Source organism: Bos indicus x Bos taurus, chromosome 3, assembly GCF_003369695.1.
Source record: "Bos indicus x Bos taurus breed Angus x Brahman F1 hybrid chromosome 3, Bos_hybrid_MaternalHap_v2.0, whole genome shotgun sequence".
NCBI lineage: Eukaryota > Metazoa > Chordata > Mammalia > Artiodactyla > Bovidae > Bos > Bos indicus x Bos taurus.
In genome coordinates, this window is record NC_040078.1 from 35,026,455 (window position 1) to 35,040,526 (window position 14,072).

The following is a 14,072-nucleotide window of genomic DNA, read 5'->3' on the forward strand; positions in this document are numbered from 1 at the left end:
TGTTTTTAGTCCTATGCCTCACTGAATTCTTGAATTCTGTATTCCTGAGTTAAGATCTCTGCTTCCTCCAGAGAATAAAGCTTCATGGATTTTTTAGGGAAAATTTAGTTCTATGTGCTTTCCCCTCCTCAGACCCGTAAGTTACAACTTTTACTTTGCTAAATTAGTTATCACTTTTCCATTTGCTTTCTACCTCCCCCAAATCTGATGAAACCACTAGTACCTTTACCCCTACAGATTAGTAATGAGGTGACCATATAATTTTCATTTGAATCAAGACACTTTTAAAAAAGAAAGGGGTGCTTAATAATCATGGAGGGATAGCTTTTGGGCGAATTGGGATCGATGGGTGCCCTGTTATTGCCTGCTTTGTTACTTTACTATCGTTTTTGTGTGGTTTTGGGAGGACGAGGAAATAAACATGTGGGGCCATTCTACCACTTTTTCTAAAAGTCAGTATCTTACATGTCTAAAATTATTTTATTTTTCTTTTCTCTTTGATTGGCAGTTTGGCAGAATATGGACATCAAGGTCAAAAATGCTTTCCCTTAGAACTTCTTAAGGCATTGTGCTATTATTTTCTAGCATTCAGTGTTACTTCTGAAAAGTCTGATGCCATTTTGATATTTTGTAGATTACTTGGTTTTCCTCTCTGGAAGCATTTAGTCATGCCTCTACCTTGGGCTTTCCCAATGGCTCAGCATGCAAAGAATCTGCCTGCAATGCAGAAGACACAGGAGACACAGGTCAGGTTCCTGGGTGGGGAAGATCCCCTGGAGGAGGAAATGGCAACTGACTCCAGTATTTTTGCTTGAAAAATCCCACTGATAGAAAAAAAAAAAAAATCCCATGGATAGAGGAGCCTGGCAGGCTACAATCCAAAGAATCTCAAAAAGTTGGACATGACTGAGCAACTAAGTACTACGTTGGGTATTCTGAAATTGTACAATGTGAGTTTAGGTAGGTTCTTTTCAACCCATTGTGCTTGACACTTGGTGGGCTCTTCTTAACCGTAAACTTAGGTCATTCCTCAGCATTAGTGTATTCTAGTGTTTCCTCCTTAGTTTTCTTCACTTTATTCTCTCTGGAATTCTTCTGGTTGAATGGTTGAGTGTGGTACCTCCAGACCTCCATGCAGCTTGTGTGTGTGTGTGTGTGTGTTAGTTGCTCAGTTGTGTCTGACTTTTTGTGACCCAATGGACTGTAGCCTGCCAGATTCCTCTGTCCATGGGATTTTCCAGGCAAGAATACCAGTGTGGGTTGTCATTCTCTTCTCCAGAGGATCTCCTGACCCAGAGATTGAGCTTGGGTCTCCTGCATTGCACTCTTATCTTTTCATAAATATTTTTATTACTATGTCATTTTACTTGACATTCTAGGACATTTCTTCAGTACTGTTTTTTAACCCTTCTATTGAACTTCTTATTTTAGTAATCACAGTTTAAATTTCTGAGAGCTCTTTTTATCCTTTTGATTGATCTTTTTTCATAGTGTCTTTTCTTGTTTGGTATTTCTTAAAATGAATTCAATATCATCTTGATTCTTTCTGAGGACATTACAGGGTTCTTTATGTTGTTTTGTTTTAGTTAACTGTAGTTTCCTAAATTGTCGCTATTTTCTGTGGATTTAATTATTCTGTTTATCTTAGTTTTGGGTTCTATGCTGCCTTTCCTCCTTCACATATATTATGACCCTTTATTGTTCTTTTATATTAAAAATGAAGAATGGATATTTTAGGTAGCTTGTATAGATTTCTTCTGCAGTTGTGTTTTCTAGCTATGTTTCTCCCACAGATTTTTTTCTTTTTTTACAAATTGAGATATAATTGACTTATTATATTAGTTTTATGTGTACAGTATAATGATTCAGTATAGGTATGCATTGCAAATGATCACCACAATAAATCTAGTTAACATCCATCACCATATATAGTTACATTTTTTTCTTCTGATGAGTTTTCAAATCTACTCTCTTAGCAAATCAGAATTTCTGTTATAAAAGGAATTTATACATCTGTTTATTTGCATTGTCTTTCTGTCACCAAGAAAATCAAGGAATGACCACAAGAAATAAATCCCTGTGAGTCAGCCTTTTGAAAACTCCACACGTTTTTTTTGTAGTCTCATTATCAGCTTCACTCTTCTTCTGTGTAGGGCAGGCTTAAGCTTCTGCACTCCGCACTCTCCACCTCTCTGCTCTGGGACGCTGAGATAGAGGACCAGGGGGCAGCAGCCCTTCTCAGGTCTAGCCCTGCTCTGCTTGTAGCACTGTCACTTTTCCTTCATATACATTGACGCTAAAAATTAGAATACTCATGGTGAATTGAACCTTTTGTCACTGTAAAGTGATCTTTGTCTCTGTGAATGCCTTTAGTTCTGTTTTGTCTGACATTAATATAGATGCACTCCCTACTCTTGCTTGGGATTTGTGTTATATATCCATTGTCCTTCTTTTACTTTCAGGCTTTCAGCATTTGTATGTTTTAGATAAGTTACAGGTAAATGGCATATAGGTGGTTTTTATTTTATTTTATATATTTTTCATTTGTTTGGCTTGCCAGCATGGCTTGCAGGATCTTAGTTCTACTGTGGATTGAACCAGGCCCTCGGCAGTGAAATCACAGAGTCCTTACCACTGGACTGACAGGGAATTTCCTGGATTTTGTTATATTTTAAACTGGAAGACTTATTTCATTTAACTGTTGGTATACTTACTGATATTTTGTTCAAGGCTGCCATCTTATTTTATGCTTTCTATTTGTCCTGCATGTTCTAAGATTTTCTTATTTTCTTTCTTGCCTTCACTTATATTTTTTAAAGTTATTCTACTTTTTCCCCCCTCCATTAGTTTTTGATGTTGTTTTTTAAAATATCACTTGGAGTAATAACTTGAGGAACTACGATGATGATATCCAACTTGAGACTAGATTTTTATTTGTTTCTGTTAGGTGCTTGGGAGGACTATCAATCTGGGATCACATTATTTAATTCAGATTTGAGTCTTGAAGTTCCCAGAACCACCCAGCTGATACAAAGCCATGCTATAAGTCCTTGCAGAGGCTGGTTTCTTCTGGTTTACCCTTACCATAAGGGGATAGACCTGCAAAGTCCCAGTTTAAAGTGTAGATGGTTCTTCAGAGACCTATACCTTCAGTGAGCCCTGAGCTTTGTCTTTTGTTTTCTGTTAACCCAGTGAGGCAACAAAACAATGAGTTAACTTTATAATTGTTTTTTCTGGGTCCAGAAATACAGTTGAGTGCTAATCCTACCTTTCTGGATTTTCTCTTCTCTCCTAGATACTGGCCTTGGAATACGTCTCTGTCTTGTTAGCTCATGGATACCTTTAAGAAAACTTTAAGAAATAAATATGCCATTGGCTTTTTCAGTTATCCTTACTTGGAAGTACATTCCTTCCTTATTACCCAGCTTGCCATTACTGCAAGTGAATTCTATACATCAGTTCAGTTCAGTTTAGTCACTCAGTTATCTCCGACTCTTTGCCGACCACGTGAACTGCAGCACGCCAGGCCTCCCTGTCCATCACCAACTCCCAGAGTTTACCCAAACTCGTGCCCGTTGAGACGGTAATGCCATCCAACCATCTCATTCTCTGTCGTCCCTTCTCCTCCTGCCCTCAATCTTTCCCAGCATCAAAGTCTTTTCAAATGAGTCAGCTCTTCACATCAGGTGGCCAAAATATTGGAGTTTCAGCTTCAACATCAGTCCTTCCAATGAACACCAGAACTGATCTCCTTTAGGATGGACTGGTTGGATCTCCTTGCAGGCCAAGGGATGCTCAAGAGTCTTCTCCAACACCACAGTTCAAAAGCATAAATTCTTTGGTGCTCAGCTTTCTTTGTAGTCCAACTCTCACATCCATACATGACCACTGGAAAAACCATAGCCTTGACTAGACAGACCTTTGTTGGCAAAGTAATGTCTCTGCATTTTAATATGCTGTCTAGGTTGGTCATAACTTTCCTTCCAAGTAGTAAGCGTCTTTTAATTTCATGGCTGCAGTCACCACCTGCAGTGATTTTGGAGCCCCAAAAAATAAAAGTATGCCACTATTTCCCCATCTATTTGCTGTGAAGTGATGGGACGGGATGCCATGATCTTAGTTTTCTGAATGTTGAGCTTTAAGCCAACTTTTTCACTCTTCTCTTTCACTTTCATCAAGAGGCTCTTTAGTTCTTCACTTTCTGCCATAAGGGTGGTGTCATCTGCGTATCTGAGGTTATTGATATTTCTCTTGACAATCTTGATTCCAGCTTGTGCTTCTTCCAGCCAAGCGTTTCTTATGATGTACTCTGCATATAAATTAAATAAGCAGGGTGACAATATACAGCCTTGACTTACTCCTTGTCTTATTTGGAACCAGTCTGTTGTTCCATGTCCAGTTCTAACTGTTGCTTCCTGACCTGCATATAGGTTTCTCAAGAGGCAGGTCAGGTGGTCTGGTATTGCCATCTCTTTCAGAATTTTCCACAGTTTATTGTGATCCACACAGTCAAGGCTTTGGCATAGTCAATAAAGCAGAGATAGATGGTTTTCTGGAACTCTCTTGCTTTTTTGATGATCCAGTGGATGTTGGTAATTTGATCTATGGTTCCTCTGTCTTTTCTAAAACGCACTTGAACATCTAGAAGTTCGTGGCTTACGTATTGCTAAAACCTGGCTTGGAGAATTTTGAGCATTACTTTACTAGTGTGTGAGATGAGTGCAATCGTGCAGTAGTTTGAGCATTCTTTGTCATTGCCTTTCTTTGGTATTGGAAAGAAAACTTACCTTGTCCAGTCCTGTGACCATTGCTGAGTTTTCCAAATTTGCTGGCATATTGAGTGCAGCACTTTCACAGCATCATCTTTCAGGATTTGAAATAGCTCAACTGGAATTCCATCACCTCCACTAGCTTTGTTCGTAGTGATGCTTCCTAAGGCCCACTTGACTTCACATTCCAGGATGTCTGGCTCTAGGTGAGTGGTCACACCATCGTTATTGTCTGGTCATGAAGATCTTTTTTGTACAGTTTTTCTGTGTATTCTTGCCACTTTTTCTTAATATCTTCTGCTTCTGTTAGGTCCATACCATTTCTGTCCTTTATTGAGCCCATCTTTGCATGAAATGTTCCCTTGGTATCTCTAATTTTCTTGAAGTGATCTCCAGTCTTTCCCATTCTATTGTTTTCCTCTGTTTCTTTGCATTGATTGCTGAGGTAGGCTTTCTTATTTCTCCTTGCTATTCTTTGGAACTCTGCATTCAAACGGGTATATCTTTCCCTTTCTCCTTTGCTTTTTGCTTCCCTTCTTTTCACAGCTATTTGTAAGGCCTTGTCAGACAGCCATTTTGCTTTTTTGCATTTTTTTTTCTTGGGGATGGTCTTGATTCCTGTCTCCTGTACAACGTCACATACCTCTATCCATAGTTTATCAGGCACTCTGTCTATCAGATCTAGTCCCTTAAATCTATTTCTTACTTCCACTGTGTAATCATAAGGGATTTGATTTAGGTCATACCTGAATGGTCTAGTGGTTTTCCCTACTTCTTCAATTTCAGTCTGAATTTGGCAATAAGGAGTTCATGATCTGAGCCACAGTCAGCTCCCAGTCTTGTTTTTGCTGACTGTATAGAGCTTCTCCATCTTTGGCTGCAAATAATATAATCAGTCTGATTTTGGTGTCCACCATCTGGTGATGTCCATGTGTAGTGTCTTCTCTTGTGTTGTTGGAAGAGGGTATTTGCTATGACCAGTGGTTTCTCTTGGGAAAACTCTATTAGCCTCTGCCCTGCTTCATTTGCCTGTTACTCCAGGTGTTTCTTGAATTCCTACTTTTGTATTCCAGTCCCCTATAATGAAAAGGACATCTTTTTTTGGGTGTTATTTCTAAAATGTCTTGTAGGTCTTCGTAGAACCGTTCAACTTCAGCTTCTTCAGCATTACTGGTTGGGGCATAGACTTGGATTACCGTGACATTGAATGGTTTCCCTGAAAACGAACAGAGATCATTCAGTTGTTTTTGAGATTGCATCCAAGTACTGCATTTCAGACTCTTTTGTTGACTATGATGGTTACTCCATAAGGCTTTTGATATGTAGTCACATTTATCATACATTACTTTTCCTAGTACTGTATGAAACTACCTGTTTCCCTGTATCCTCCCAAACATCAGGTTATATTATTTTATAAAAGATTTTGCTGGCAAGAGAGACAATAATTGGTGCACCAAAATTTCCAAAAGGATCTAAATACTGAAATGAATCTTGTCACTTGTATTTTTATCTTACTAATGCTCTGAACAGAGAGGCCAAGGGATGACGCAGGAGGGCAGTTGGCTGGTAGGAAGGCACGTAGGTAGACTGATTAATGGTCACCTAGGCAGGCACCCATTTAAAGTGGAGTCTACCTGGGACTCCCTGAAGCTAGAGTGACTGGTGCAGGAGAGAGTGGGTATGCAAGGGCTTAGCTCAGTGACTGTATACAAGCCAGTTCAGAAAGATTTCCTTATGTTCTATGTTGACTGAATTTTAACTCTCTTTTATAGATTTATTGCACAAATTAAAGTAAACCTATTTATTACTATGGCTGTAAAATACAGGTATCATTCTGAGTTGTGTCTTTTTCTCCTCAATAGAGAGTTGGTAATTATCTTCATACTGGTTCTTGTTTTTTGTTTTTGTTTTTTTTTTTTCATTTTTGGTCAGTTTTTCCTCCTTTTCTCTTCATATGTTTTACAATGAGCCTGCTGATCCCCTCCACATTTACTAGGTATGCAACTATCATACTACAGCCATCAGACTGCTGCCAGTCTCCTTAAAAACAGATATATAGCTCTTTAATACCTCTTATTTTAAAACCACTTTTGTAGCTTCTTTTACTGGACTATATTTGTTGAATTATCTTTTATTTTTCCCATTATCTTCATTCACATGTTGAGTCATATTGCTCTGGGTTTAATTTTTCTCATGTTAATACAGTATAGTCAATGTCTAGAGCACATTCTCTGATACTGTCTTAAGACAAGTGTATATCTCTTTTCTAATATGTGCCCTGGAAAAGGTTTCAGATTTTGGCCACAGAGTTAGTTGGATTCCGCTTTCTTTTCTCTGCTTTCACTGACCACACTGATCACCCTTGTTAAAGGCCTCATAGCCAATTGTTAGCAATAAGTTCTCTGAGTTTCTGTGGCCTTAACTTTTCAGAAATGTTGCTTCCCTGACACTTCTCTTGAAATGTACACCCAATTTCACTCTTCCTGATGGGAGAGTCATTGTTCATCCCTCTGAGGAGGGGGCAACAAAGCAACTATGTCTGCAGCATAATCTTGTGTCCCCTGTGTAAGGTGTCCTCTTCTTAAGCTATAGTGCAGGGATTAAAATAAACATGGCTCAAAAGCTGTCTAATCACCCCAACAGCTGCTGTTTCCCCAACAGGAGAGACCTTCCATATTTTAGGAACTTCAACTCTGTCCTGCCAATCACATGAAAATTACAATATGTGGTTTTCAAAGTTCTTCAAATCGTATTGTGATTTTCAAAATTCTTCCTTTCCTTTTCAAGGCTCAGAGTTTAGAAACAAAGAATGTGAAGATAATGAGCCATTTAATAGAGATGATGAAAGAGGGTGGAGTCATTTCTTTGTGGAGAGGAAATGCTATGAATGTTTTCAAGCTTGCTCCTGAAATAGCTGTTAAGATCTGGTCTTATGAACAGGTAAAAACCACACTGCCTATGACATTTATTAACAAGGGCATGTTATTCAGTTTTACTTTTTAAAAAATCAGTTGGGGTTATTACAAAACAAAGGGAAGTAGTTGTTTATCTGTGTTGGAACATTACTATAAAGTTATGTAATTATATTATTATTATATAATTGTGTGTGTGTGTTAAGTTGCTTCAGTCATGTCCAGCTCTTTGTGACCCCGTGGACTGTAGCCTGCCAGGCTCCTCTCTCCACGGGATTCTCCAGGCAAGAACACGGGTTTATTTGTCATGTCATGTTGCTTCATTATAACATGGCTGCCATCAAAACATATTGCATAAGGTTCTCAGTTGTTTCCATCTCAGAATTTTCCATTTTCTTTATATTTATTGCTTATCATAATCAACACTTGTTGAATGTTTGCTATATACCTTATTTGCTGTATGTCTTATTCTAAGCAAACTGAGGTACAAGATAAAGTCTCTACTGTTAAGGTTGAGGCCTCCTATCTAATATACATGACTATATTTAGGTACTAGGTAATGCAAGAGACACGGGTTCGATTCCTGGGTCAGGAGGATCCCCTGGAAGAGGATATGGCAACCCACTCCAGTATTCTTGCCTGGGAAATCTCATGGATAGAAGAGCCTGGTGGGCTATAGTCTGTGGAATCGCAGAGTTGGACATGACTGAGTGACTAAGCAGCACGAAAATGTGGATTATAGTTTTAAACTATAAATTAAATGCCTGGGTATCCACTGATATTGAATGACTTGCATGCCTCTTTGAACTTTTTCAATGCTAACATATCTTTGAACTCTTGTTAATACAGTATAAAGAGTATCTTTCTTCTGAAGGAGGCGAATTAGGAATACTTGAGAAGTTTGCTTCTGCTTCTTTGGCTGGTGCCACTTCTCAGTCTTTTATTTACCCCTTAGAGGTAAGTGCTATTGAAAAAGATCTGTTATCCTTAATGGAAATTATGGCTAATTTTTTTTCAAATGAGCCAGAATCCTCTTATTATTAGTAGCTATTGAGTAGAGAAAATCTGTTGCTAGGGCAGTGTTACCAGATCTGTGATATCTAAGCTGGCATTTCTGTTGCTTTGATTTGTATCATATTTTATTTTACTAAAATATAAATATATAAGTAAATATAATACTTATATAAGTGATATAGTATTTGTCTTTCTGACTTTGCTAAGTATGATAATATCTAGGTCCATCCATATTGTTGCAAATGGCATTATTTCATTCTTTTTGATGGCTAAGTAACATTCTGTTGCGTGTATCTGTGTGTGTGTGCATATATATATATGCACACACACACACATACCACATGTTCTTTATCCATTCATCTGCCAATGGGACATTTTGTTGTTGTTATTTTCTTGCATTTTCCCTTCTATATGAACATTAGAATTGGCTTGCCAAGTTTCTTAAAAAAACCAAAGTAAACCAAATTGGGATTTTGACTCTTAGTTGTATTTAGTGAATTTGGGGAAGAAATGACAATTATAATATTGAATTTCTTTTTTGCCCAGCAATGAGATATGTCTTCCTTTCCATTTAGATCTTTTCTTGTATTATTTGATAAAGTTTATAATTTTCTTATACAGGTCTTGTGCATTTGAGGCTTTTATTACTAGATACATTGTGGTATTTGTTGCTATTAATGTATTTCATTAGATTTTGCTAATGTTTACTGTTTGTATATATGAAAACTCCTGAATTTTTAAGTTAAACTTATATCCAACCACTTTACATTACTCTTATTAAATAATCTGGAAACTCTTAAGAGTTTCTTTTAATTCTTGTTTTCCTGAAATTTTATCATGAAATGTGTAGATTCTGACCCTTTTCTTTCATCAGTTAATTTCAGATCTTTTTAATGATCTTTTTCCCGGCTCTGGGAAATCTACTATTAAATAATTTTGGATTTTGCTTTTCTTTTTGATCTTTCTGTATATATATATGTATTCTTTATCCATTGATTTATTGATGGACACTTTGGTTGCTTCCATATATTGGCTATTGTAAATAATGCTGCAATGAACATAGGGGTGCATATATCTTTTCAAATTAGGGTTTTTGCTGTCTTCAGAAAAACACCCAAAAGTGGTATTGCTGGATCGTATGGTAGTTCTATCTTTAGGTTTCTTTGAAGAACTTCTGTACTGTTTTCCATAGTGGCTGCACCAATTTATATTCCCACCAACAGTGCTCAAGGGTTCGCTTTCTTCACATCCTTGCCAACACTTGTTATTTGATGTCTCTTGATGATAGCCATTCTGATAGGTGTGAGGTGATATCTCATTATAGTTTTGATTTTCATTTCTCTGATGATTTGTGATACTGAGTATCCTTTCATGTTTGTTGGTCATCTGTATGTCTTCTTTGGAAAAATGTCTACTCAGGTCTTCTGTCCATTTTTTTGGTGGGGAGATTGATGTTGAATTGTATGAGTTCTTTGTATATTTTGGATATCAACCCCTTATCAGATATATAATTTGCAGATATCTTCTCCCATTCAGTAGGCTGCCTTTTTGTTTTGTTGATAGCTTCCTTTGTTGTGAAAAAGCCCTTTGATTTAATGTAATTTCATCTGTTTATTTTTGCTTTTGTTTCCCTTTGCCTGAGGAGACATATACAAAAAATATTGCTAAGACTGATGTCAAAGTGTACACTGCCTATATTTTCTTCTAGGAGTTTTATAGTTTCAAGACTTAAATTTAAATCTTTAATCCATTTGGAGTTTATTTTTGTAAATGATGTGACAAAGTAGTCTGGGTTGACTCTTTTGCATATAACTGTCCAGTCTTCCCAGCACCTTTTATTGAGATGGCTGTCTTTTCTGCATTGTACCTCCAACATCTTGCCTCCTCTGGCATTATTTATAATTAGCCATATAAATATGGGTTTATTTCTTGACTCTCTATCCTCTTCCATTGATTTATGTGTCTGTTTTGGGTCCAGCACCATACTGTTTTGTTTGCTGTAGCTTTGTAGTATAGTTTGAAACCAAGGGGTATGTTACCTCTGGCTTTCTTCTTCTTTCTCAAGATTGTTTTGGCTATTTATGGTATTTTGTGTTCCCATACAAATTTAAAAATTGTATTTGTCCTAGTTCTGTGAAAAATGCAATTGGTATTTTGATAGAGCCTACACCAAATTTGTAGATTGCCTTGAGTAACATAGTCATATTAATAATATTAATTCTTCTAATCCATGAGCATAGTTATCTTCCCATTTGTTTGTGCTGTCTTTAGTTTCTTTTATCAGTGTCTTACAGTTTTCTGGTACAAGTCCTTTATCTTTTTGGTTAGATTTATTCCTAGGTATTTCATTATTTTTGATGCAATTGTAAATGGGTTGTTTTCTAATTTTCTCTTTCTGTTAGTTTATTGTCAATGTAAAGAAATACCAACAATTATGTTTCCACATGTCAATTTTAAAAATTGCTTTGGCAGGTGGATTCCTAACCATTGGGCCACCAGGAAAGCCCTGGATGATAATTTTATATTCTGTAACTTTACTGAATTCCTTTATGAATTTTAGTACTTTCCTTGGTGTCAGCTTTTTAGTATTTTCTATATAGTATCATCTCACCTGCAAACAATGACAGTTTTACTTCTTTCCAATTTAGATCCACTGACTACTGTGGCTAGGACTTCCAATACTATATTGAATAAAAGTGGTTTAGTGAGCATCTTTTTCTTGTTCCTGATCTTAGCTTTTCACCATTGAGTATGATGTTGGCAACAAGTTTGTCTTATATGGCCATTATTATGTTGAGGTATATTCCCTCTATGCCCACTTTCTTGGGAGTTTTATCATAAATATATGTTGAATTTTATCAGAAGTTTTTTCTGCATCTTGAGATGATCACATGATTTTTTATCCTTCAATGTTCATGTAATGTGTGACATTGATTGATTTGCAAATATTGAACTGTCCTCCTAGATGAAATATAATCTTGAATTCCTCTGAGGATTTAAATTATTTTTGTTTTAAAGTCTCTGATTTGTTTTGCTATTATTTATTTTTTATAAATTTCAAGTTAATGAATACAAGGAACACCCAGAGACCCTGGATTAATCATGAAGGTGATTAATTTTAGAGCTATGAGTCAGAGCAGATGTATAAAATTTAAATACATTCAGAATATATTTTTCTGTCATGATGATACTTCTTTACTCTTTTTATAAGAATGAAACATCCAATTTTTAAAAACAATACAGATTTTCCATGTGGTTTTTGAATTTTAAGATTATTTTCTCTTCAAAGTATAAATTGACCTGTGTTTATCTGGCAGTATTTATATATAATCTAGGATAAGCAGTATGTCTTTCAGATTGTGTAGCTTTATATATGCACAGTAAAGAAGCAACTGATCTAGTAGGAGATAAGGAGATTCCTGCAAATACATTTCTATCATAGCATTTCTCAATGAAAAATGAATAAATAGTATAACAATTAAGGCTCACCAAGTTTCTTTCCCACTTGTAAAGAAACAGCTTATTTCATGCTAAACTTCAATGTCAGCAGAGTTTTCTGTGTTTTCCATTAGTCCAAGGAAACTCTGGATACTCTACACAAATTTCAATAAACATTTTGCCTTTCTCCATACAGGTGTGTGTGTGTGTGCGCGCGTGTGTGTATTTGTGTAGAGAGAGAGAAAGTTGGAAACGTTGTGTCCCTTTACCTTTAAAAATTTCGGTGTGAATTTCCTTAGAATGAAGAACTTTCTTTTATATATTGTCAAAATCAGGAAATTTATCAGCAGTACAATACTATTATCTAATCCACAGTCCTTATTGAAATGTAATTAATTGTTAATTGTTCTAATAATTGTCTTTATAGTAATTTCTTTTTCCAGATCCAATTCAGATCACGTGTCAGGTCTCTTTAACATTCTTTCACCTGGATAAGTTCCTTAGTCTTTTATTTTCTATTTTTTGGGTCTTTCTTTGTGTTGGAGAAGGAAATGGCAATCCACTCCAGTACTATTGCCTGGAAAATCCCATGGACAGACGAGCCTGGTAGGCTACAGTCCATGGGGTTGCAAAGAGTCAGACACGACTGAGTGAGTTGGTATTTGTGTGTGTGTTCTTATATGTGTGTGTGTGTATATATATATATATATATATATATATATATATATATATGGTTTAAAAAGCCTACTGCCATTCACAAGCTGTGTGTATATGTATACATGTTTTGATGTTTGTGAAATCCTAATATCAGTTTATTAGGATACTTATGTTGGAGATGGAGGTTGTAGGAGCTTCATTTTTCTTTTAGGTTTCTTTCCTGAACCTATCTGACACATAGTATTATGTAAATTTAAGGTGTTCAACAGTTAATTTGATACATTTATATATTATAGCAATATTTAGCACTACAATCATACTCATAGTTATTCTTTCTTTTTAGTGGTTGGAATAAATAAGTTCTAGTCTTTCAGCAAAGAGTCGGACACAACTGAGCGACTGATCTGATCTGATCTGAGTCTCTCAGCAAGATGGTTGATTATAGTACAAGATTGTTGTCTGTATTCACTATACTGTGTGTTCGATCTCTGCTACTGCTGCTGCTAAGTTGCTTCAGTCGTGTCCGACTCTGTCCAACCCCATAGACGGCAGCCCACCAGGCTCCCCCGTCCCTAGGATTCTCCAGGCAAGAACACTGGAGTGGGTTGCCATTTCCTCTAGAGCTTAATTATTACTTGTTGCAAGTTTGTACCCTTAAATTGCATCTATCTTACCTGCCCCACCTCTTATGCCCTGGTAACCACCATTTTACTCTGTTTTTGCAAGTTTGGCTTTTTAGATTAAACATATATGTGATACTGTACTGTACTTGTCTTCCTCTGTCTGATTTATTTCACTTAGCACACTACACATGGCAGAATGTCCTCCTTTTTCATAGGTGAATAACATTCTATTATATACATATATGTATATATATGAACAGACAAAGAAGATATATATGCATATATATATCTGTTGATGAGCTTATTTCCGTATCTTGGCTGTTGTGAATAGTGCTACAGAATAGTGCTAAACATACAAACATAGTAGTGCATGTATCTCTTTGAAATCCTGTTTTCATTTCTTTTGTGTATTATAACCAGAAGAAGAATTGCTGGGTCATAGAAGGCAATGGCACCCCACTCCAGTACTCTTGCCTGGAAAATCCCATGGACAGAGGAGCCTGGAAGGCTGCAGTCCACGGGGTCGCTGAGCGTCGGACACGACTGAGCAACTTCACTTTCACTTTTCACTTTCATGCATTGGAGAAGGAAATGGCAACCCACTCCAGTGTTCTTGCCTGGAGAATACCAGGGACGGGGGTGCCTGCTGGGCTGCCTTC

At 36.7% G+C, this 14,072-nt stretch overlaps 1 protein-coding gene across 1 annotated transcript in view; it reads left to right on the plus strand.

Annotated features, from left to right (window-relative positions):
* The window catches only part of LOC113890308 (calcium-binding mitochondrial carrier protein SCaMC-1-like), a 62,992-nt gene that overhangs the window by 7,423 nt on the left and 41,497 nt on the right, over positions 1 to 14,072 (plus strand). The window contains exons 3-4 of the mRNA XM_027538241.1: positions 7,565 to 7,709; positions 8,531 to 8,638. Of these exons, the coding sequence (XP_027394042.1) occupies positions 7,565 to 7,709; positions 8,531 to 8,638 (253 nt within the window). The remainder of the gene's footprint in view (positions 1 to 7,564; positions 7,710 to 8,530; positions 8,639 to 14,072) is intronic.